The sequence below is a fragment of the Chamaea fasciata genome, unplaced genomic scaffold (assembly GCF_029207755.1).
Source record: "Chamaea fasciata isolate MVZ Bird 193981 ecotype frontalis unplaced genomic scaffold, bChaFas1.0.hap1 SCAF_1, whole genome shotgun sequence".
NCBI lineage: Eukaryota > Metazoa > Chordata > Aves > Passeriformes > Sylviidae > Chamaea > Chamaea fasciata.
This window is the reverse complement of record NW_027094086.1, coordinates 49,542,739-49,567,664: the sequence shown is the minus strand read 5'-3', so window position 1 is coordinate 49,567,664 and position 24,926 is coordinate 49,542,739. Positions and strand designations below refer to the sequence as shown.

Below are 24,926 nucleotides of genomic sequence, written 5' to 3'. Positions count from 1 at the left end.
AAGCCCTCTTTTTGTAATCTGAATACAGGGACTTGTAATTCTCTATATATTTGAAAGTTAGGGCAGAAAATGAATCTTTTAGTTAGCAGAAAGCAAGATTTATACCATATTACGAGTTTTTTATAACTCTGTGGATAGTCAAACAGTTGAACCAGTTCCTTTGGGAGGATGAAAAATCCTGTCAGGAGGAAAGGTTTGGAAGTAGTTCTGTCAGAGATGATCTAGGCATAGAGAGCCTTGCATTACAGTACAAGTGCAGAAGACGTCTGAGTTTCAGGCCTATTTCACCTTCCACTCTGTATTTAAAATAACAAATGAGTAATTGAATGTGGAATGTCATTTTACTTAGAATAGTTTTGGGGGGAAAGCCCTGTAAAATGAAATCCAGTTATTTTGGAAGGAGAACTTCTGGAAAATTAAAACTTTGTTTTCTGTGTCCAGGTGAGATAAATACATTAAGTAAGTCTGTCTGGATGTTTAAATAAAATTTGCAGAGGGTTTTCGTGGGTTTTTTTGGTTGTTTTCTTTCTTTCTTTCTTTCTTTCTTTCTTTCTTTCTTTCTTTCTTTCTTTCTTTCTTTCTTTCTTTCTTTCTTGGTTTGGTATTAATAATTTTCATGTCTAACTGCTGCTATAATCAAGTGTATAACAAAATGTTTCTTTTCCAGCTAGAAGAGACTCAGGCATTCCATAAAAAATTGAATCAAGATAAACTCTTACATGCTCCTGAGTTTATCATTGAGCCTCGTTCCCACACTATCTGGGAAAAGGAAAATGTCAGATTTAATTGTTCTGTGGCTGGCTGGCCTGAACCCCGTGTTACATGGTAAGTTTGTATCCCTGAAAGTCACCACTTTACCAGAATCTGAAGTCATCTTAGTAAATGTAGTCATTTTTCTGAAAGATATAAGTTAAATTTACCGAAAAAAAAAAAAAAATTAGGTGCAGGTGGCAGGCTTGTCAAACATGTCTCAAGTCACATTGTACAGAAAAAGAGCAAAATATTAAAATGAAGTAATAATAACAACAACACAAATAATTATATAATTATTATAGTAAATGAATTAAATTTAAAATATTTGTGTAACAGCTCTAGGAATACATAGACTTTTTAAAAATTTGGTAGAGACATCAAATATATTTCTTCTGTTGATGATTAAGGAAAAATAGCGGTTTGATTTATCATACTATCTTTGATAATGTTTTCCGAATAATTGAGTTTAGTTCTACAAATGACACTAATGTCCCTGAAGCACTAAAGCAGGCTTTGGTCAAGAGCAAACTTTCTGGCAGCTGAGCAGTTATAGTGCTGAATCTCCATGAAATAGAAATCCCTTGATGATGCTGTGAAATCTCAGTTATGATGATGTGTTCATGGCAGACACAATTGTCAGTGTTTGAAGTCAGTGACTTCAAGTAGATCTGGAACTATCCAAATAAGATGAAAGCTTTGGAATTATTGGAAAATTTTACAGAATCACAGAATATGCTGAGTTGGAAGGTAAACATCTACTTTATCATAAAGTTATGTAATAAGCATATATTGCAATTTGCTACCTGAATTGCTTAAGGGACTCTGCATTTATCTAGGTCTTAAAAACCTTAATCTCAGGGTTTGTCAAAAATTGCTATTAAGAGGTATATCAATAGGCCAGAGCTGAGTCCACAAAGTCACTGATCTCTCTCCAGGGACTCTGGCAGCCAGGCTCTGCATGGACACAGTTTTCCTGTCCTGTAAGCCGTAAGGGTTACAAGTGCCCTGTGTTCACATTCCACCTGGAGAGGATTTCAGACAAACCCTTCAGATCTGGTCTCAGCTGTATATAAGCAACGATCAGCTATGCTCATGGCTGTAATCCAGCTCTGTAACCTGAATCCTACCCAAGAATTCAAGAGCTGGGTCATTTTCACTTTGGTTGAGATTCACCTTATCCCCAAAACCTGACATGGTTAAATTGAGCCTTCAGCTGTCTGTCTTTGCTCTTGATGTGAACCAGCCTTTCATCTAAGTGCTAAATGTGGATGGTGGAAATTAATACATTATTTTACTGTACATCTGAGTTCCAAAGGAGATTTCAGTTTGCCACAGGCTACTAATGGAAAAAACAAAACAAAAAAACCCCAAAACAAACAAACAAACAAAAAAACCCCAGAGATCACATCCTTTTCAGCAGGTGTCTTTGCTCTGAGATATAGAATAGTGCTGACCTGGATCTGTCAGCTTTCATTCAGCCTTTCTAACAAAATGTCAATAGAGTATTGCAAATAGTCATTCTTTGTATAAGCAATAAAGACCTTTTCATGCTGTGCCTGAAAAACTATATTCTTTATTAACTTTCTCTAAAGAAAATCTGCCTAGCGCAGCTGTTCTGACTCCCCTGGAAAAAAAAAAAAAAAGCATATGGAAAACCCAGGACATTTGAAACCAGTAGCAGAAAGCATGAACTATCAGTGGCTAATGACAGTGGGAGGTTGCAGTCCCACATTAGCTAATGACTTGGCTGCTCTGGAATTTGCATTTCCAGAAATAACAAATGGTCCTTCTAACACGAGTCCTGTTCTTTCTATAGATGAATATAAATAAGCAAAAATTGAATCAATTACTTTTTACTAACCTGATAATGAAGACAAAAGAAGTGAGAGTCTTCTTGCTGCTGGCATGACCCAGTTAAATCTTGTTTCTGCACAGCACCCCATGCTACCAAACAACTTTGCTGCCATAGGATCCAAGAGTTGCCCAGCCCTTTGGAGAAAATTTAAAGATACTGCAGAGTTAAGTCCTGTTTACACGATATCATATTCCCTGGAAAATATAAAGAACAGATGGCATTATTCTATTTTCTAAAATATTTGACAGACTAGATGTAATATAAAGTTGCCCTGATGTTCCCAGGCAGTTCAGTCTGGGGGGCACCAGCTCACAGACGAGGTGAATAGGGGTGGTGAATGTACTGTTCTTCCTTGACTCATGTATTATTCTTTGCCTAAGCCAGGATAATAGAGTAATGAGGTCAGGCATCTCTGCAAATGATTGATGTGCAGAATAGAGAGTATTGCCCTGCATTGAGTCCCTTTTCATAGATATTTTGCTGAGAGGAAGATGAGGATAAAATTCATTAGGGTTTATGGTCCTTACTCACTTAAGCACTTGGAAAACTCTTAGTGTATTACTATGCCCAGATATTTGTAGGCAGGGAAATATTCTTTATTGAACAACGCTGATGGTGCTGAAAGACAGTTTTCAGATTTATTGTAGATATAGCTCCATCTTGAGATATATTAAACTGATAATATTCTTGGTGAAAATAAAATCGTTAATTATTGATTTGTTTGGTGAAGCGGGGCAAGCCACTGACACCAGACCAGTTCCCTTTCCTGACTGAAAATCATGAAAGGTTTAAAATATAAAATCTGAAAAGAAGAAGCAAACTTCTTTGTCTAGTTATCTGTAGTGAGAAGAAAGATTTATTTAAGATACTTTTATCTATCATCCTTTGTCATTTCACTTTCTTTATATATATACACCTTATGAAGAACAGGGAAAGCTAGGTAAAGTAGGACACTCTCTTAAGAAACATTTTTTTCTCTATGGACATCAAATCAATGCCAAATGTACTGAATACAATTCAGAGTGCAATTTATTTATTAGATTCTATTTCCAATTTTTTCCTTATTTCCAATGCCTGCTTAATACAGGATTCAGTCAAACATTTACTTGGTTACACCATGTATAGTCCAGAATTAGTGACATTTTACGCAACAATTGAAGAGGAAATTTATCATGCACCACAGTTCTCCCACTATGAGAATCTCAAGCTGTTTGCATAAATTCTGAAATTAGCAGTACCAGCTCACCACTGGCCAGTACTGGTTCATTCATTCCTTCAAACTGGGACAACTGGGAATTTTGAACAGCAAACCTTTCCTACCTGAAGATACACCTGTGCCAGAAAACACTCTTAGTGTATTCCAGTCTAACCATGTTCAGTTGCAAGTAAACGAAAAATAAACTTTATACCTGACTTTTTTTGTGTATAAAGGTTTTAAAAGTAGGTCAACCAGAGAAAATGTTTATGATAGCTAGTAAGGAGCCTACAAAATTTTTTTTTGCCATTTATAAAACTCTGAGATATTGCTCGTGTGATTCCTCCTTTCTTTTACAAGTAGCAACATGAAGTTCGTGGTAGTATGAACTGATTTCATCCCACTCAAGACTATTTTCTTTTAATTTGAGAAAAAAAATCTACCTGGGGCAGGTCAAAGACAAAGCGAGAAAGGTTACACTTCCAAAGATAATGTAATGTCTTTGCAGGGAGTTAGACTACAATTTATCTGGAAGAAACATGCAGAAGCTGATGTTCTACTTCAAAAATCAAGCACTTGATCTTTTAAAATGTAGAATGACTTCTCTTTGTGACATACTGCTTCTTTGCTTTTCCATAGGTACAAAAACAACGTGCCCATTGATGTACAGGCTCACCCTGGCAAGTATATCATTCTAAGTCGATATGGGCTGCACTCCCTGGAGATTACCGAGTAAGGAAATATTAAATAATTTAACAAACAGCTTAAGATGAAATGTTGCTCTAGAATGAGACCTGTAAGATGTGAATATACCTCTTGGGGATATAAGAGATATCAAGTCAGGTAGTATCAGAGATATCAACTGTGGTGAATGCTGTCTTCTAAATGTTGAAGCAGTTCTGGTTTACCTCAGTAGAGGACATGTAATTTACCTGAGTTATTTTTCTGGATATTCTTTTTATGGCTGAGTCAGAAAAGTGGGACATCTATGATTACTTTTTCCATCTGTCTGCTTGATGAGTACAATTAAACGTAAAAATATGTGAGTTAACTGTTTTTGAAATGTAGCAAAGTTCACAATTAGGACTGAAGTGAGGAACAGAATTGAGATGTCCTCACTTATATACAAGAAAGATCTTTAACAGTACTCATCTTCCAAGTGGGAAATTTTTGCACTCCCTTTGCATTAAAAACATTGAAAACACAAGACCTAATCAACAACAACCTGGATTTGATAATTAATATACTGGCAGGTGCCGTTTGAAAGTATTTATGTAATCTACGATTTCTACAAGTTCTATGTTAGGCATCTCTTCATAGAAGACAATGAATATCATTGATGAATATCATCAGATAGTTTTTCCTATTTACTCTGTATTCCCAGTTTCAAATCTCTAAGTGATATTTGAAAAGAGACATTTATTTCAAGCACTAGGGTCTAACATTGAGAAAAACCTAATGGCTACAATCAGTCCAGTGTCCAGTGTGTCTGTCTCCCAAGCTTTCACTTCATGGATTTTACCCAGATTTCTGAGGGTTTTCTTAATCTAAAACACCAGAGAGGCTACACCAATGGTGTGTAATGGAGTAAATGGGTGCTCTGCCTAATCATTTCTGTAATTTCAGATGTGAATTTGACGACACTGCCCAGTATCATGCCTCTGCTATGAATGTTAAAGGAGAAGTTTCAGTTTATGCTTCCCTCGTGGTAAAGAGTAGGTTGCAAAATATTTCCTTCAAGGTTTTTTTTAAGATGCATGTTACCAGTTTTGGTTTTGTGGCTCACAGACCCTTTACCTTTTGGTGACAGTGGCTGGTTTTGTCTTTTTCTGTGTAGGGTACAAAGGAGAAATTGACGAAAGTCTTTTGCATGCTAGAAATCGTTCCTTCTCTCCATGTAAGTTACAGTATGTTTCTTTGACGCTTCCATTTATAGTTGTGACATCATGACACATGACTAAGCAGAATATTTAGTAACATTATTTTAAAAAGAAGCAGGTCTGATTTACAAGGGTGTGGAGCTCTACAATTTCAGATGGTGTTAGCCTCACTAGCAGAGGGAAATGGCATTGCCTTCTAGGTCTGTAGGCTTATATTTGAAACATCCTGTTAATATTGCACTTCACTATGAAATAGAATCTGTCAAAGAGAGAACCACTTCCTCTTTTGCAATATGTAAATCATGACATGTGTCTTGTGCCTACATGGAATAGGTGACTTAATTTTTGTCTGCTGCTTATGTGAGTCCATATACTGTGAAAATGCACAGAAAATATTAAACATCCAGAACCAAATTAGACTATTTTGGGATATATCAAGGTAAAAATTGTAGTTCATTTTACTTGAGAACCTCACATTTTAACAATATGGCATCCATGCTTCCATATAAGACAATCCACCCACATATGCCATGTGGTTAAAGGTGCCCTAGGAACCCCATGAAATGTTTGACAGATGAGACTCCCATATATTTCCAATAGAATTTGGGATGTCTCACTTCTTTATGGGAAAGAAAGTTCATGATTTCCATATATTCATTGATCACAGGAAGAGGGAAAGTTATCAGTGTAGGCTAGTTGAGTAAAAGTAATGTGACCTTAGTTTTTATCAGCTGAGCTGTTTTCAAAACAAACATGGAAGCCCCTCTGCCATGTATGTACAGTGCAAGTGAAAGGCACTTAGGATGTTCTGTCTGGAAAACTGCACCACTTGGGACACACAGCATTCGAAAAGATAAAGTCAGGAACAAGAATAGAATCAGGCAACCCTTTTGTATTAATAGTAGCCCCCACAAAGGCTTATTAGCTTACAAAAACAAAGGTTGAGTGGACTCATGACTGCTCTGAGATAGAGCAAGGAGTTAAAATGAGGAAAGAGAGGAATCATATAAGCTAAAGATCAACCTGACCTGAACAAATAGAAGTCTTTTTAAGTCATAAAACAAGCCTTACGATAAAACACTGGATTAGAAATATTGAAAATTCTGAACTTAAATTCTGAAGAAGCCTCTCCCTGCTTAAATGAACTAGCTGTAAGAACTAGCGTTGTATGAATGAAGAAATAGTCAATTCTCTGCAACAGAAAGGACTTGGATTATCCAACATTGCAATTACCTCTGAAGATGATGACTTAATATACATATTGTTCCTATTTATACCTTGAACTTTACCTGTCATCATAATCAGCTGAGTCCTTTTTCTTCCTACTCTTGTCACAGAAGGAAAGAAAAGCAGATTTTTTTTTTCTCTTATACAGTTGCTGTTACCCCTCATGGCTATGCTTCCAGGTTTGAAATCAGCTTTGTCGACAAGTTTGATGTAGCCTTTGGGAGAGAAGGTGAAACAATGAGTCTGGGCTGCACAGTTGTCATCAATCCTGATATCAAGCGCTTCAAACCAGACATTGAGTGGTACAGAAATGGTGAGAATGTTTGACAAGAAAAATTATAATCTTCTTTCATATAAATCTTTACTTATTTCAGCAAAATGCTATGATTTGGTCATCGTTTTCTCAGGTTTTCCAATTATAGTATTTTCTCTTTTTCAACTAGAATTGTTTTATAATTTAGCATTTTGATGTGAAACCACAGAAAACTGATGAGGCACTGTGAAAATGTCTTCTAGGGATTTTTTATTTCTTAAAAATCTAAATTAGAAGCATTTTTATCAGAGCCAACATCTATGTGGCCCATTTATAGAGTTCATATAGCTTTCACTATTTATTCATACACCAAGATATTTTTTAAGTAGTTGCATTGCTCTGTAACAGCTGATAAAAAAAACCTATTGTTTTCTGAAGTAATGCTTTAAAATCAAAGAAAAATTATCATAAGAGCAGAATTAGATGTTATATATGACTGTTTTCAAAGACAGAATGTTGTCTAATAAGGGTGTTTTGTGTTTCCAGTCTATCCCAATATATTCTTTGTATCCAGAATCTATTCCTCAGTAGATCCTGCTGGTTCTCACCGAGAAATTCTCTAATTTCTAGGTGTTCTTATTACACCTTCCAAGTGGGTGCAGATGCAGTGGAGCGGGGAGAGAGCTTCCTTAACACTGACTCATGCAAACAAGGAAGATGAAGGTCTTTACACACTGAGAGTGGCCATGGGAGAGTACTATGAAGAGTACAGCAGCTATGTCTTTGTGCGAGGTAGGTTATTGTCTTGTGCACAAAACTCGCTGCAGAGCTGAGGAAAACATGTTGACAAAATCAGTCTCAGATATTTGAGGTGCCTCCCCCCCCACCCCCCCCCCCCACCCCATAACAATAGAATAATAATTTTCTGTTAAAAGATTCTAGCAATGTACATTCCAGCTGTTATCTCTGGAAAAAATCCATGCATGTGTCAGGCTTTGGTGTCATGTTCCTGTAGACTTCTAAACTCCATTGAAATTCTGAGGAGGAAATTTAGGGTATTATGTTCAGAGTGCTGAACATTAGTCATAAGGAGGAAAAATGCACATTATAGGTTATAGATGCTTTTTTGTAACCATCCCACTGCTAACTGAACTGCGCTATTTTTCTCAAGATTTTCTGTGCAGTTTGAGGGATTCTCTCTAATGCACACTGCAGGAAAAAAACACAGTGGAATGAAAGCGCAAAGATCTGTACCTGGAGAAGCATAATCTCATGCAGCAGAATAGGCTGGTGTCTGTCTGGAGTGCTGCTTTTCAGGAAGGATCCTGGTGGACCAAGATGAACACATGCCCTTGTCACAAAGAGAGTGGCATCCTGGGCTGCATTAGGAAAAGCATTGTCAGCAGGAAGAGGAGTTGATCTTTGCCATCTACTCAGCACTGGTGGGGCTCATCTAGAATGCTAGGTCCAGTTCTGGGATCCCCCACACAAAGGAGACATGGGGTCACTGAAGTGAGGCCACTGAAGGAATGTGAAGGTGATTTACAGCTTGGAGCATATGAGAAAGGCTGAGAAAGCTGCGACTGTTAAGCCTGGAAAAGAAAGATCATGGGAGGAGTTTATCCAAGTGTGCCTGATGGAGGGGAGTAAAGAAGGCACTGGAACAAGTTACCCAGACAGGCTGTGGAGTCCCAATCCTTGGAGACACCTCAAACCTATTTTGACATGGCTCTGGGCAACCAGCTCTGGCTGACTGCTTTGAGCCAGGGGATACACTAGGCAATATTTGGAGCTGTCTGCCAATCTCAAACACTGTGTGATTCTCTGAAGTAATGCAGTGAAGAGTAGAATTAAAATGTAATTTTTGTGAATGGGGTTTGCTTGTACCATCAAAAACTTCATTGTATATCCATTGAGAATTCGTTCTTTAAAAGGAGCCATGGCTATCACGCTGTGTGCTGATTCTATATCTGTCCCAGCTGCTAAAAGCAGCTGAAGTGTGTAATGCTAATTCAAAAGGCTCTGGAAGTTCTTAGCTCTGAGACCATGCCCAGAATGGCACCTTGTTACCAAGTCCTGCAGAACTCTGTGAGATAACAACCTGCCCAGAAAATACAACTGAAGCAGATGTTTTCATCAGCTGAAGAAAGAGCCTATTGAAATGAGCTTCCGTGACAAGAAATAGGACTTGTCTTTCTTTATTTGTTTTACATTATGCTGCCATATAAATAAATGATCACTCTCAATCCTATTACATCTTATGGAAACATAGGTGTGACCTTACTGAACCCACCACCCCTTTCAGTAGAGAATCTTCCTAACTAATGGGTGTGTTTACCAAATTCTAATTACATTAATTATATTCTACATTCCTATTTAAATAGTCCCCACAATCTTGGTTGGCTACTGTATTCCTTGTCACTCCTCCTAAACTATAGCCAAATTTGCTTGAAATGGCAGCTCTGGTATTTAAGCTGGAGGAGCTGTCTTTTTGTGTCATGCAGAGAAATCAATGGGAGGGAGGCTTATAGTGTTACCCGTTCAGATGGGCTTTGAGAGCATGTGTGACTCCTCTGCCGTGGCTCCAGGTCATCATTTGTCAGCAAGCCATCAGGGATGAAATCCTACCCTCCTAGAGGCTGATCAGCAGTGCTGGTTCTCCCAGCTGTTTCCCAGTCTGTCTTGGAAAGAAACTGTGGTTTCATGTTCTGTCAAGTGGTAAATATGGGCAATTAAAACCTTTCATAAAGAGATCACTGAAGACATGTTGTTATTACTATTAATGTTCTTAGTATTCTGTGATGTTAACTGGATGGTTTACTCTGTATGTTACCATTTTTAAAAATGCATCAAGTTACCTGTAATTAGAACCTGGATTCAGCTCCATGTGATGCTACTCTGCCTATTAGAGAAGACTGTAAAGTGTGGCTGGGATTTTTTTTTTTTTTTTTTTTTTTTTTAGGAAGACTACTATTTTACTTAATGAAACATATTAAATACTCAAATAAGGCATTTTTTCATGGAAGTCAAAATCATGAAAAATAGGGTTACTGTATATTGTAAAACAAAAACCTGTAATGCCTCAAAACATTAAAACCTTTTTGAGATGTCAGGTTTATATGGAATGAATGAATAGTATTTATTAGCAATTTTTATTTAAAATTCAGGTATATACATCTTAGGTCTTCTTCTGAAGTCGATTACAATTGCTCAAATTGATGTTATTTTTCAGAGAAACATCTCTTATTTGAAAGTCTTTCACAGAATCTTCCTGCAAAGGTTATTTTTCTCTACATGAAAATTGCACCATCTCACAAAGCAGACTCTTTGTAAACAGTAAAAAATCCCCAGTGCCCAGTACTATGCTCTATTTTTCAAAGCTTTAGATAAGACACGTCCAGAAGCTGATGCAGGAGTCAAGGCTCTTTGACACCAGAAGTCCCAGATTTGTGGTTAACACTTGAAAGGCACAATACGTTTATCTTTATGACGGTTCTGTTCCACAGTGATAATGTATGTGTACTATAATTAAACTTCAAAAGGTTTTGGTACCTTTGCAGTTCACAGCCAATCAAAATCAAAAAATAAAGGAATATGAGTGGAGATAAGATATTTAATTCAGTATTGTTATATCCAGTGGGTGAATACTTTTGATTCAACTATTGCCTGGCTGCCAAGTTTTTAGTTCAACAGTGTCTCTCGCAGCTCCCTAACCAGAATGCATGGTATTAATTCTATTTAAAATGTCTAGGTGAATTACATTTCCAGTATTCTGTAACATAAAAAACATTTGCAAATGTTGCAAAGAAAAGCCAAAACCTAGAAAAACACTAGCAATATAAAAGCAAATACTTTTTTTAAGCCAGTCAGTGGGAAGACAATTTGTTCCTTAAAGATTAATAATTGTGAAAGAAGAGTGGTTCACATTTGCAAGCATATTTCTCCATCCTCATAGATGCTGATGCTGAAATCCCTGGAGCCCCTGGTGCACCACTGGATGTGCAGTGCCTAGATGCCAACAAAGATTATGTCATTGTCTCCTGGAAGCAACCCGCTGTCGATGGAGGAAACCCCATCCTTGGATATTTCATTGACAGGTCAGTGAGCGTGCTGGACTGGACAACTCGTATTGCTGCTCATTCCAACTCAAAAACCTAAAGGCACATTGAAAAACATGAGATAAAAGAGTAGTTTATTATTTTCATTCTTGTTGGTGACCAGAAGAAAATTGATTTTTTTTTGGTTTGTTTTGGATTGGCTTGGCCTGATCTAACCTTCATGGAAATAATCACATCTTGCTTCATTTAATTGGACAGAAACGATTCTGCGTGACCTGCACAGTTCAGTCCTCGCTGCTTCCTCTGAGGCTTGAGAGGCCTCAGGATTTTGTAGTGTTTGGTGGTTCTTCTGCATCAGGCAGCTGTGGCTCCTTCGGTACCAGGGCTCTCTTGCCTCTCTCCTAATAGTTACTATGTACCAGAAAGCAAAATATTATCTCAAATGGACTTGGATTTCTCTCACAAATACTGTTGTTATTCCAGCTCTTAGATTCACAAGCTTCCTGGAAATTATTTTTAAAAATATGAAACTTCCATGTGTTACACACAGTGGCAGGATCCTAGAAGCCTGTGATTTAAGAAATTAAGTCAGTATTTTGAAACTTGCAGTAATTTTCAGTGCTGGTAATATTTGTTTGAATTTCAGTAATAGAGTCCATCATATGAGGTTTCTCTGAGCTTGCTTATTCAAATGCATGTAAAAACACCCAAACATTTTTAATTTTATATTTATGTCTGAAATATGCCATTATATTATGTCTTTGAATATACATAAAATATATCTGTAAAAAGAGGGTATTGCTTTGTGAAATAAATCTAACACAGTAAATACAACTTTACTGTTTTGATAACTTTTGAGTGCCAGTCACTGCTGTAACTATGCTCTGCTAGATCCAAGCTATGGCTCTTTAACATTCATTGAAAAATCCTAAACAAAAGACAGGACTAGACCCTGAACAATAGTGTATCATTTTAAAACTAAGCTATTGAGAGATGTTAGCACTGAGAGTAAATGCAAGAGAAATGGCATTTTGCTTTTTCTTTTGTGTTCACCTCATTTATTCTGCATTTGCTCCCAAATTCAAAGCTGTGTTATGCTCTCCAGGGTTGGGTCCCTCCAAAGGTATTTAGGGACCCAAATATTTGGCCAGGGTAGTCCCTAACTGCCTTGTGGAGTTGAGGGGGTGACTTGAGCTAGCAGGACCGCTCTGTGCTAATGGTAGAGGCAAAGCTTGGGCAGCCCTCACCCCAAGCAGACACAAGAACCACAAAACCACCCTGAATGGGATGGTACCAATTCTCAGGAGAGATTCTTGCACGTATCAAGAAATCTGGGTAGGAACTGTAACCTTCTCTTTGGCAGATATCTCACCAGATAGTCTCTTCCAAGCTGAAAGGTTGTGTTGGCCATGTTGCTGGATACAGGGAAGCCATCATCACAGGCTTCTCCTGTTTCCCTGAGCTGAAGTGGCTGCTGGTCATATTTTCCTTCTGCCATAAACCAGCCTTCTGATATGTGTGGGACCAACACCATCCTGGGTCCTGTCACTGTCAGGAGTGCAGCCAGCACACCACAGGCTCCCTTGACAGCCCCAGTGGTCTCTGGTCTGGCCTCTGAAGCAGGGCCTGACTGAGTGCCCAACTTTAACCCCATTCCCAGCCATCTCTGTGCTGGGCTGCTCCCAGAACTCACAGTGGGGGTCTCTGCACCCCATGAAGCCCAGCATCTTGTGGGATGTACAGTGCAGCATTGTGCAGGAACGATGAAGTAGTGTCCTCCTGGCAACTGCAAGGGGTGCATATTTCCTGTCCCTTCAAGTAAGCTAAGGCGGACACTCCCTAAGAATACTTTGGAGGGTTTAAACAGTGAAGTCAGTCTGCTCTTATCCCTCTTTCAGTTCAGGAAAGAAGGAGTGCAGCTGTGAGGGATTTAGTGCATGCCCAGCTGGTACTTCAGCCTGACGCCTTGGTGCCTCTGCTTTGATGTCACCAGTGTAAAATTCTGCTGAGGAAACTGGTACAGACCAGCCAATGAACACAAACAGATGGTGAAGCTGCAGAGGCGTGTGGGTGCCCTGAGTTCATGTTTTTCCCTTCCTAGCACTGCTCTTGCTGTTTGTATTTTTCAGGTGCGAGGTTGGTACTTCCCACTGGACCCAGTGCAATGAGAATCCCGTGAAGTTTGCTCGTTTTCCTGTCACTGGTCTGATTGAAGGCCGTTCCTATATTTTCCGAGTCCGAGCTGTGAACAAAGCTGGTGTTAGCCTGCCATCCCGGGTGTCAGAGCCTGTGGCTGCTCTGGATCCTGCAGACAGAGCCAGGCTTAAAAGTAAGATGTTCTTTATACAGGTTGCATGAGAGGTTTAAGAAGTCACACTCATTTAAGAAAAAAAAGGTATGACTATCAACTCATAAGCCTTCAAAATCCCACTAGAGGGAGCAAGGCAAAGCCAAAATATTCTTTGGAGACTGCTTTGCCAAGAAGAAATCATCTCAGTGCTCTTTGCGCTAAGTGTTCTATCTGCTGAAATTTCTTTGGCTGACCGCAGTGTTATGCTCCAAATTTGCAGGAAAGAGGGGAAAAAGGCACAGGAGAGTTTAATTGCCTAGAGAGACTTGCTTTTGTTCAGCCAACAAAATAGCTGAACAGATCCTGTGAATAGTTTCTCTCTGAGCCACAGACAAGGGTGGCTGATTCTGTTCTCATGTGACAATCCAAGTCTTGCAATGACATCAGAACAACACCAGGACAGCACAACAGATCCCAGGCTCTCTGCTTTAAGAGAGACTTATTTTACAAGTCAAGGATATTTCTCCTGTGGCCTCACAATGTCTCAGACATTTTGCTTCCAAACCCACCTCTCTAAACATATGGTATAATCATATGCCTAAAATAAATTTCTACTTCTATCCAAAATCTATTTCTACATGTTTCTGAAGTTTTACAGTTTAAAATGGTCCAATGTGAAGGGGTATTGTACACAAAGCTACAGTGTTACCACAGTCCCAGCTTGTATGAGCTACCGTGTATAGTGCTGCAGCCAGATGATCTAGGTTTCCATTCAAGATAAAACAAAAGACCAGAGGAAAGAGATTTGGCACTGCCAAGAAACATTGCACTCAGTCAGACATTTGAAATCCTAAGCCTGAGGAGGAGGGAGGGGTATTCTTCTCAATGGGCAGCATGGAATTTGTTACAGAAGGTGAAGACTGGGTTTGGTGGCCTATTCCTGTTGTATCTCCTCCTCTCATTCCTCATAGTTTTTCTCCCCACCTGCTTCCTCTCTACTTTCATCTCCAAAATGGATCAGCCAATGTAAGGTGAACAATGTGGAGGCGGAGAACAGCATTTGCAAAAATTATCTCTGAAAGTGCGTTGACCTGGTTGAAAGCTGCATAACTGCAATAGTGCGATAACAGATTGGTTGCTCAGAGAGCCACCCAAATTTATCAAGTGGGCATGTTGAGTCAGGCTGAGCCGTTACTGTTTGTGGCTGTGACCCATGATTTGAAAACTGGTAATGTGACAGAAAGTGGTTAAAAAGAGATAAGATGCAGCCTGCAGGAATTTGGCTGTTCCTTTAATAAGTGAGCTGTTAAACCAAAGGAATAGAGGACAGAAAATAAAGCTGAAACTAATTCTCTGAAAATGATGAGCTGAGTGAACCAAATACCTCTGCTTGTCACCTAGGAGACTTCAGTGACATTTCAGGAAGGAATAGATCTTTCAGTGGATTCACTTTTCTAGCTATATTAAATGCTGAACTGCTCTCAATATTCAGTCTGTTAAGCCCACAATTAGCTTGGGTAAGTAGCTTGCTCCATGAGCAACAGCCACAGCATTAACCAAAAATGAAGCTCCTGGGGATCTTGCAATTGTTAGTTTTGAGCAAAAAGAGTCCATTTTCTCATTGTTAGAAAATTTCCTGGTCTCCTACTTCTCTGTTATCTCTGACATTTGTTTCAGGTCACCCTTCTGCTCCTTGGACTGGACAGATTATTGTAACTGAGGAAGAACCTGCAGGTAAACACAGCCCTTTTGCCCACAAATGTCTAATGTGAAGCTGGTTGAGTAATTAGGAAAACTCTGAGTGAGTCCAGTGAACTTTGGCACACACCCAAAGTTTGTTGTTCTGAGAGTCACTTGACCTTGAATAACTCAACAACTTCGTTTTTGAGGTGAAGTTTCATTATTCGGGACCTAACAAAATCATGCTTAGAATTAAAAAAAGGAAATTTAAACCCAATATTTGGAAGACTTTTAAAACTACATTAAAGAAAAAGATTAAGTGCTGAGATATATTGATACTCTTATTTTTTAATTAGGATGCTAATTCTGATACAGAAACGGAAGAATTAAATCCAAGTTCCCTTTCCTATTCTTCCTTGTCCTTCAGAGGGTGTTGTTCCTGGTCCCCCCACAGACCTCCAAGTTATTGAGGCCACCAAGAACTATGTTGTGCTTAGCTGGAAACCTCCTGGACAGCGGGGCCATGAGGGTATCATGTACTTTGTGGAGAAGGTAAAATTGGACAAAATTAGAGTCATGCTGTGGCAATATTTTACATTTGTTTTGTCATCTCTTCTGGACCTCTGGTTAACTTTCATTTCTGTCTGAGACTTACAAATTAGGGCAAGGATTAGAAGTTCATCAAGATAACTGTCAAACTGCAGGTTAAGATAAACTAGGAATAAAAGAAAGATGGGAAATAAGAAAGTAAATGAAGAATGTGTCACACCCAGTAATATTCTTCTTGAATTGTGTCATTGACCTACCTTGAGTAAAGGGAACAAAACTCTTTCTATAATGTGAAAGCACAGAGCAAAGTCACATGCTTTTATATATGTATATATAACATGTTTATTTTTATGTATATGCATCTCATATATATATGATATATATGTATATAACATATAGATATAAAATTTCTATAAACGAAGCTTGTCTGGCTGGACAGATTGTTAACATTTTGGATGGAAGCATTTTGCAAGTGTTTCTTGTTATCAGCACTTTCTATTCCAGCTGCCTTTTCATGTTTATCCTCTGCATTAGCTTTCCATTTGCTCCACTAACTCAACAAAGATCACAAAATTTCTTCTCTTATGTCCTAGAACAAAATCAGTTTCAATGTCAGTGTCCTGCTTTCCTGAGGTGTTTTTGCATGGCTGCCAGCCTAGAAAATTCTTCACACCATCACCCTTTCTACTCGCATCTCTTGGCTGATAAACCTTTTTATCAGTGTTTTTTCCTATCAGTCTAGAGGTGTCATCAAGGGAGACATAAATATCTTCCCATTATGTGTTTTCCATCTCTCATATAAAATCTGGTCTAAATAAATGAGTTTCACTTAGCAACAGCCTTAGAGAGGATGAATATATGAATTTTGAGTTTCCATATGAGAAAGCTTTTTAATAACTGATTGCATGCTGAGTACTGATCACTAATTTCACATAGTCAGATGAGAATTTGAATCTGTCAGAAACCAGAACCATTACTTGAAATTATACTAAATGTAAATCCAAGCAAAGAACTAATCACTACTATTAGTGGTATAAGTGATCATGGTGTGTAGAATTTCTAGCCACAGAAGTAAAAACAATTCACAAATTAATTGCAAATGTTTTGGGATTTTTTCTGGAAAATGAGGATCAAACCATGATTAATTTTGAAAGCAGCCCCAAAACCACTAAAAGTGCCACAAGAGCATCTAGAAGAAAAGTGGTAATGTTAGGGTTTTGCTCTTAGCATAATGATGAATATCTGCAAAACTCGTTTTGAAAGTGGTCCAGAATGGGTGCAGCTAATAACATCACTTCCTTGACGTGGAGAGTGTGTAGCTCTGGTATATTAAAACCAGTAAACTTTTATGTCTGTTTTCTGGAGTTAGTGAGCATCTGGCAGATTCATAAGCTTTGAAATACGCTCATCTGTGGAAAGGCCCAAAGAAGGGATGTGTCTCCTTATTCTCCACAGAAAACATGAATTTGGTGGTCCAGGGAGAAAGCTTTTGTTGTGTGAGATGCTCAGCCCTCAGATACTCCTGTTCTAAATGTGGTTTCTGGGTTTGACTGCAGTGTGTTGCTGGCACAGAGGACTGGCAAAGGGTGAACACCGAGATCCCTGTGAAGTCCCCTCGCTTTGCAGTTTTTGATTTGTCTGAAGGCAAGTCCTACTGCTTCCGAGTTCGCTGCTGCAATTCAGCTGGAATTGGTGAGCCCTCAGAAGCAACTGAAGCCACTGTAGTGGATGACAAACTAGGTAAGCTCCTGTGTATTAAATTACCTACGTGGTAACTTTTCAGTTTGTGATCTAATTGCTTTGTCTGCAGGCAGGTAGCTGCCCAGAAAATAATTCAAGTGTGAAAAGCAGTCAGTGATTTCTTCCCTTTAGCTAAAATAATTTTTGTTTGGGTTGTTCAGCCTCCAATGTACAGTCAAATGACAGATGCAAACCAAGGGAATTAAGCTGCAAATAACAATGCCAAGAACTGCAAAGACTGCAAATAGCAAAAGAAAATGAAAACTCAAGGAAGTACAAAAATGTTTTGTTTTACTTAAGAGTCTTTATTGAAAATAAGCCCAGACATCAGCAGAGTCTAACCTTCCTTGTTTGCCAAATTAAACAAAAGTGAAGAATTTAATACTTACGTGAAAGCAGAGACTATTTTCACTGGAAAAGAAGCCAAGATGTTCTATACAGTAAGTCATCAGTAGCTACACCTACATTACCAATGGGTTTCCAAACAGCAATGCAGATTTCAATCCAATTCCCAAATGATCTCTGTTCAGCTTTTTATTGAATTCTCAGAGCATTTGGATGTGCATGAAATACATTTTTAAAGAAGATTGAAACGTCTCTTCTTAAAAACACTGTAGATACCCTTTGCTACTTAACAGGAGCCTTGGTTTCCGGCTTATCCTGTGGGCTGCATAAGATCTTCAATGTGCACCTAGTGCATTTTCTCTTTTAGAAAGCTCCAAATCACATCTCTGTGACAGATATTCAGCACGGGGGGATAAACTATACATGATTTGAAGAAAATACACTGAATCCTAGGCAATACAGAAATGAAGAACCTCACCACCAAAGGCTTGAGCCTACTGATCCTGTCCTGGCCTGACAGATAACTTAATTTAAGGCACAGCAATTTTTTGAAAGTTAAATCTGTACTAGTCATGCTAGTAAAATCAAGTATAGAATTTCATGCTTATTTTATTTGTGAGTTTTAACTGGCAGGCCACTAATTTATTTCTGCTTCTCTCCCACAGATATTCCCAAAGCTCCTGGCCGCATTCTGCCAACTAGGAATACAGATACTTCAGTTGTTGTCACTTGGACTGAGCCCCCAGATGCCAAGGAACTGGTTGGGTACTACATTGAGTCAAGTGTGGAAGGATCTGGTCGTTGGGAACCATGCAACAACAATCCAGTGAAAGGCACAAGGTAATTAATCTTAAACCATGGAAATTAGGTCACCAGTGTCTGGTTTACTGAATATATGTGCGTTCCAACCATAAGTAGTAGTGGTAGAGCTGATGTCTTGGTGGTAGCCAGCAGGCTGGAAACCCTCTTGCATGTGAAGCTCATAAGAAGTTATAAAAACATATTTCAAACTGTGAGTTTTGTCCAAAGAGAAATTATAATCAACCTTATAATAGAAAAAATTAGTCAAGGGAGAAGAAACATGGACATTGCTAATGAAGACAAAGTGAAGCAGTTTGTTATTTCTAGCTATTGTACAGCCTATCAGTTTGATGAAAAACAGGACATTGAGGAATGACTGAAGTTACAAATGTGGAAAACTAAACTGCATAATGTTTGGAAGCGAAGTGCTTTGTTTTGGAAGTCTGCTTTAAACATTTCTGGACTATATATCTGGACTGTCAGGAGGACATGTGGGCTCTATCTTACTAAAAATATTACTTTCTGACTGCTCTTTCTCTTGTAATCATCAAGAAGTTAATAAACACTCTTAAATATTGGGTACAAACCCACATTTCTTAGCAATATGAAGCTTGGTCTCCAGTCAGAAAAAAAAAATCAAGATTTAAAACTTCCTGAGATAAATCTGATTTGGTTTCATTTGAATAAATATGTAATCTTCACAGTTTGAAGGAGTAAGTGCAGAACTTTTTCTTCAAGTGGATTGATGTCAATACAGAAGTAGTCCCTGCTTGTTTTGACTGATTCTGCTTATTTGCACTTGCTACCTGTGATGACCCTTATTACAATAAGTAAGACTCTGCTAAGTACTCCTGGACCAGCTTTGCTGTTTAGAAGGGCATTGTAAATGCTTAGTGTATCAGAAGTACCTAAAACCTCACTTGGTTGAACAGAGACACAACAATTTCCATTATACATTCTTTAGTGCCTTTATATTGCATTTATATTTATGTGTGCCATTATTGCATCCTTTCATATTTATTTCTATGAGTTATATTGTAGTTATATTGAAAGTGGGTGAAGTTTCATGCTCTTTGCTTGTTTTAAAATATGAAATGTGACCTTTAATCACTGTAGAAATGAAAATATTGTTCTGAGTTACAGTATATTGTGATACAAGCACACTGCATAGGTTTCTATTGTTGAATTTTTAGTCATTGTGATATAATGTATGATGCAGTCAGGCACAGGCTGTCTGTTAACTCTTGGTTTTTCTGGTTGAGTCAATTTTAAGGCATTAGCTGTAGTTCATCATATGTCTTATGCAGTCTATCTGATGTAGTAAAGCATCCCCCATACCCCTAGCAGGTGTTTCCAAATACGGAAAGAGTTTCAGTTTACCTTTAGACATTTTAGAAAATTTACCTAGATTTTTCCATACCCTGCTAGCAGTGATTGGCTCAATGCCAATAAGAGAGATAAGCATTCTTTGGATCTTGTCACTGTTATTCAAACCCTGTATCTCCCTCTATTGGCTGCAAGCCAGGTTATCCCTCCTAAAACATTCAGTATTTAGGAAGGACCACAGAAGGAAGAAAGGGCTTTTTGGAGTGTTTGTAGCAGGGTGTCTGAGGTTTTCTCAGACACCTGTGCTCGGTTTATCATTTGTTTTCTGTAACATTTGTTATTTTGCTATTTTTCTTTATTAAACCTTTTCATTTACAAAACACCTCCGAGGACGAGTCTTGCTCAAATTAATATTAGCCACTTCTTTGCAAAGGCTGGACCCTCAGAGACTGATGCATTAGCACCTGGCTTATTAGACTCTGGCCACGTGTTAATCAGTATCAATTTTGATCTTTTGAAATTCTGCGCACATCCTGGTGAAAGCAAATTACTTGGAAAAGTCTGATAAAATAGGTAGGGGAAATTCTGCTTTGAAAATTTTGATTTAGTTTTTTTTTTTTCCTTACCCCAAAACAAAACTTTGATTTTGTTTTCCACATTGTAGTTGCCTCATATGCCATCACATGACATTAGCGCTGGTAGTGCAATTATTACTACATTATGAAGTAGAACAAAATCAAGGTAACATGGAATAAAATTCACTTAAAATATCTATTGAAAAAGAAATGGGGTTTTAAACAAAAAACTTTAAATTTCCTTACCACAATCTATTCCTAAATAATTGATTCCTGTCTTCAGAAATTTTGTGTTTTCAGGGTGGACACCAGAGAAAATTTATGAGGGTTTTTCTTATGTGACAATTAGATTATCAAGTAGACATCTTCAAATAAAAGAATTTGTCTGACTTGGATTATTTGTCATGTATTGAAGCAAGAAAGTGAAGTACAAAAATAACTTAGCTCCTGTATAATGCCCTGTAATTTTTTTGAACTCTGCGATTTTTTATTTATGATTGGAAGGGATTTATGGGAACCTGTGTTACATGTGTCTTTTACTTGTGTCATGAAAATATCCCACAAGAAGCAAATGTAGACCTTACCTGTGCAGATTTTCACATTTTTCCATTAGGAAGCATGGATTTTATATACTGGCAGAAGCAAAGTAGACCCTGTGGTAACACAGAAACTTGTGTAGTCTCAAGAAGGAAAGAGTGTTGAAACAGTGTGTTTTAGAAGAGATGAGGTTGTACATTGCTGTGTGAATGAGGTGCCCAAATTCTGCATTCTCTGACCTTCATATAAGTGGCTGGGGTCATGGTTTCTCCATGATTTTTAGAAACCAGAATAAATATCATAGAAGAAATGCTTTCTTTTCTCCCTTAAAACTTTTGTCTATAGTACTTCCTAAGTATTCCTTGACTGTTTTGTTTCAGATTCATTTGCCATGGGCTCAGCAATGGTGAGAAGTACATTTTCAGAGTTAGAGCTGTTAATGCAGCGGGGCTCAGTGAATTTTCACAGGAATCAGAGCCTATAGAGGTGAAAGCAGCCATTGGTAAGCTATTTTCCATTGCCTCTTTCAATGGTAATTAATTAAGTAAATAAGTTCTCAGCAATTATTAGTAACTAATTAATTGCTTTGTTTCACAAGGTTGTCCACAAATAATAATTTATCCATAGATCCTATAGTCTCATGACATAGTTTCACCCTCACTGCACTCTTGTAGACTGTTCACCTTCACCATCCAGTTTTCTTCAGGTGTTTCTTGTGAACCACTGTATGAGAGCACTGCTGAGTTCACTTAATAAGTATCCTGGCAAATGGTAATGTCATTCTGCTTCTGTAATCTGGTATATCACCTCTAATGCACACCATCCTGTGTACAGTCAGTTCCTAAGAAATTTGTTTCCATGACTATACCTAATAGTGCAATGTGTCATTTGTAAACCTTCTATAACCCTGTGTGTTCTCCCTTTGCTGATGGATTGTTTCTGTTTGCCACTGCCTGAACTAATCCATAAAGATTAATGAGATCACTGGACTAGAATAAATTGGATGTCTGCAATACTCTAATTTGTATTGAAGCTGCATACCTCTCACCCTTAGAGCAGAGACATGTGGTCTATGGCAATTTTGTGAGATCATCTTGATAGGATCAGAAATATGACCTGGAAGGTCTAATACTAAAATAATTGTAGCAAAGTAAAAATACTATTACCTTTGCATCTTTTTTTCTGCTCTGAATACTAGACATTATTTAAAAAAGCATTATTTGTGAGCAGGCTGAGAGGTATTCTATGCATTTCAAATTTTCTTGAATTCAAGCTTAACATTTTGAACGTAAACACAGTGATTGTCATACTTTGACTGTATGGTTCACTGCATGCATATCTTAACTCTGTTATCTAAATGAAGAAAAAAAGAATATGTTCTAAATCTAAATGTCTTTGCTGTTTTCTGGCAATTGTAGGGGGAGGATTGCTTCATGGTGTGTGTCCTGAACTAAGTGGTAAATCTGCTGGACTAACAGACCGCACTACCAGCTGGGAAGGCATGCATGAGGCCTCCCAGCCTATCTTTGACACAGATGCTTTGCTAAAATGCAATGCTAAATTTAATAGAGAGACATTGCCCAGTACCTGTGGCAAACTGGAGAGTACAGGAGACAGTAACACGAGAGAAATGGTTAAGGACCCTGCACCACAAAAAGTTGCTGCTAAGCAGGCAAGTAAGTCTCAACCCGGGGATCTTTTGACAGTGGAAAAAGTTACAAAGAAGAAAGATACAGGTGAGAATTAATGAAATAAATAGATTTTGCTGCTTTGGTAAGTCCACTTCAGACTGCTGTAACTTCTGTTCAACTGTGCCACAAGTGAATGTGCTCTACAGTGATACATCTTCTATCAAAACCATTAATTATGTGCTCAACTCTCCATTAAGATCATTATGCATGTAATGGTATTGGAGATCACTTTACAAACTTAGTGGTTAATGAAAGTGAAACATATCAATATGGTTAGTAATTTAATGGCTTGTTTGACTGCATATTAATGTATCCAAGGTGATAAATTATTTCTAAATCCCTTCAGTAATTTGTTAGGAATCTGGTTACCTAGTTCCCTGGGTTATATATGTGGTAAGGAAACAAAATATGATAATGATGGTAAGCATGAGAATCTGTGTTCTGTAAGGAAATATGAAGATCCTTTGTGGATTTTAGCCTAAGCTACATCTTTTCTGCTGACACTGTGCTAATGAATGTTGTGTTCTATCTCTGGCAAATAGTGTTATGTAGGGAAGAAAACCTATCAAGTTATAGGCACATGCACAAAGTCACATTCTAAATTTCAGTGCCTTGCCTCAACACCCATTTTGCCCAAGATAAGTGGGGCTTGAATTTCACTTAAGTCCTGGTTCCTGGCCAGGGAACTAAACTCCTCCCTAGGCCTCTGAAGTGAGACACAAAATGTTGAACAGAAAACAGATTAGGGGCACCTGGGCCTAGCTGACACCAATATTAAACATTACACACAAAAGGAAACATAGATGATGTGGAATTTCCATCCAAAGTATGACTTCAGGGGCACAAGTAAGGCTTTTCACTGGTATGTTACTGGTATATTTTTACTGGTATATTGGATGTGGGTAAGCGTTTTCCTATGAGATACGGAAGAAATATGAGAAAGTGGGTTAGGATGAAGTGAATGATTTCTGTATTGTTTGAAAAAGAAAATCTAAGAAGGAGGATTATGCCACACATTTTTTAATGTAAGTTCCAGTAACAGACATGTTCCGTTTCTGATCATACTTCAGTGCCTATGATCACTCTACTTTCCATTAAGGTAAGATCACATGATGGGTGCAATGATAAAATCTGCACAGTGTATAAATTTAAAAGAAAAAAAGAAACAGATACAGGCAATTCTTGGGAGGAAAGAATGTGAGACTATTAAAAAAAAAAAAAGGAAACTACAAAGAATATTGTATTGCAAAAAAGGAATTGCTTTCTGCAAAAGACAACAAATCATTGCATCTCTATTTTTTTTTGCTTTTCCTGCAATTTTAGTTTTAGTTCCTCATTTTTTACAGAGTAAAATGAGTCCTGATCACTTGCATCAGAGCTGCAATTGCAACACATTCTTTTGCTATGTATTAGCCTGCTTTTCAAAAACAGGGGATCCTGAAAACTAATTCCTATGCAGTTTGAACTTTGCATTTGGTTTGTGGAAGCTTTTACACTGCATTTCTTATTCCAGTTCCAGAAACTTCCCTTGGGCACATAAATATTGTCCTAATTAGGAAACACAGGGCAGGAGCCTCCTGAACATGGTAAGTGAAAGCAAGGCTGAAGCATTGCCTCCCACTTACAAGTTATTCACATTGAAACAGCTGCTCCATCCCCACCCTATGACATCGTGGTACTCGAGAGCGTCCGGGACTCGATGGTTCTGGGATGGAAACAACCTGAAGCCATTGGTGGAACTGAAATTACCGGCTACTACGTGAACTATAGGGAAGTGGTTGATGGAGTTCCTGGGAAATGGAAGGAGGCCAACATTAAGGCTGTTACTGAGAGGGCATATAGGGTAAGAGGTTAACTCCACTTATTGCTGGGGCAACAGGCAGTATTTTCAAATCAAATCTCAAAGATGGGTTGGGATGAATTATGATTCAGTGTACAGATAAGTGTTCAGAGGGTTTTAATTCCATGATGGTAAATTTATTTAGCCCTGTTAAATTTCTCTGCAAAGTTGTTTGTACACTTATTTGTTAGTCTGGCACCAACTGACATCTGTAAATTCACTGACATAATCTGATATTTTGTATTTAGGCCCTCACCATAAATGGAATTCCTACTGGTTTGGTGGACATATCCCAGTGCTTGCTGGTGCTGAAACCAACTCTGTGCCAGCT

At 38.1% G+C, this 24,926-nt stretch overlaps 1 protein-coding gene across 2 annotated transcripts in view; it reads left to right on the top strand.

Annotated features, from left to right (window-relative positions):
* Positions 1-24,926, top strand: part of MYOM1 (myomesin 1) — a 73,869-nt gene that overhangs the window by 17,019 nt on the left and 31,924 nt on the right. The window contains exons 5-19 of one of the 2 annotated variants that reach the window (XM_066182907.1): positions 668-825; positions 4,443-4,535; positions 5,430-5,518; positions 5,641-5,700; positions 7,059-7,223; positions 7,794-7,955; positions 11,119-11,260; positions 13,351-13,550; positions 15,189-15,245; positions 15,619-15,743; positions 17,297-17,480; positions 18,491-18,665; positions 21,445-21,566; positions 22,483-22,800; positions 24,402-24,598. In XM_066182907.1, coding sequence (XP_066039004.1) covers positions 668-825; positions 4,443-4,535; positions 5,430-5,518; positions 5,641-5,700; positions 7,059-7,223; positions 7,794-7,955; positions 11,119-11,260; positions 13,351-13,550; positions 15,189-15,245; positions 15,619-15,743; positions 17,297-17,480; positions 18,491-18,665; positions 21,445-21,566; positions 22,483-22,800; positions 24,402-24,598 — 2,247 coding nt within the window. The remainder of the gene's footprint in view (positions 1-667; positions 826-4,442; positions 4,536-5,429; positions 5,519-5,640; positions 5,701-7,058; positions 7,224-7,793; positions 7,956-11,118; positions 11,261-13,350; positions 13,551-15,188; positions 15,246-15,618; positions 15,744-17,296; positions 17,481-18,490; positions 18,666-21,444; positions 21,567-22,482; positions 22,801-24,401; positions 24,599-24,926) is intronic. The other variant, XM_066182915.1, reaches the window with a different exon arrangement.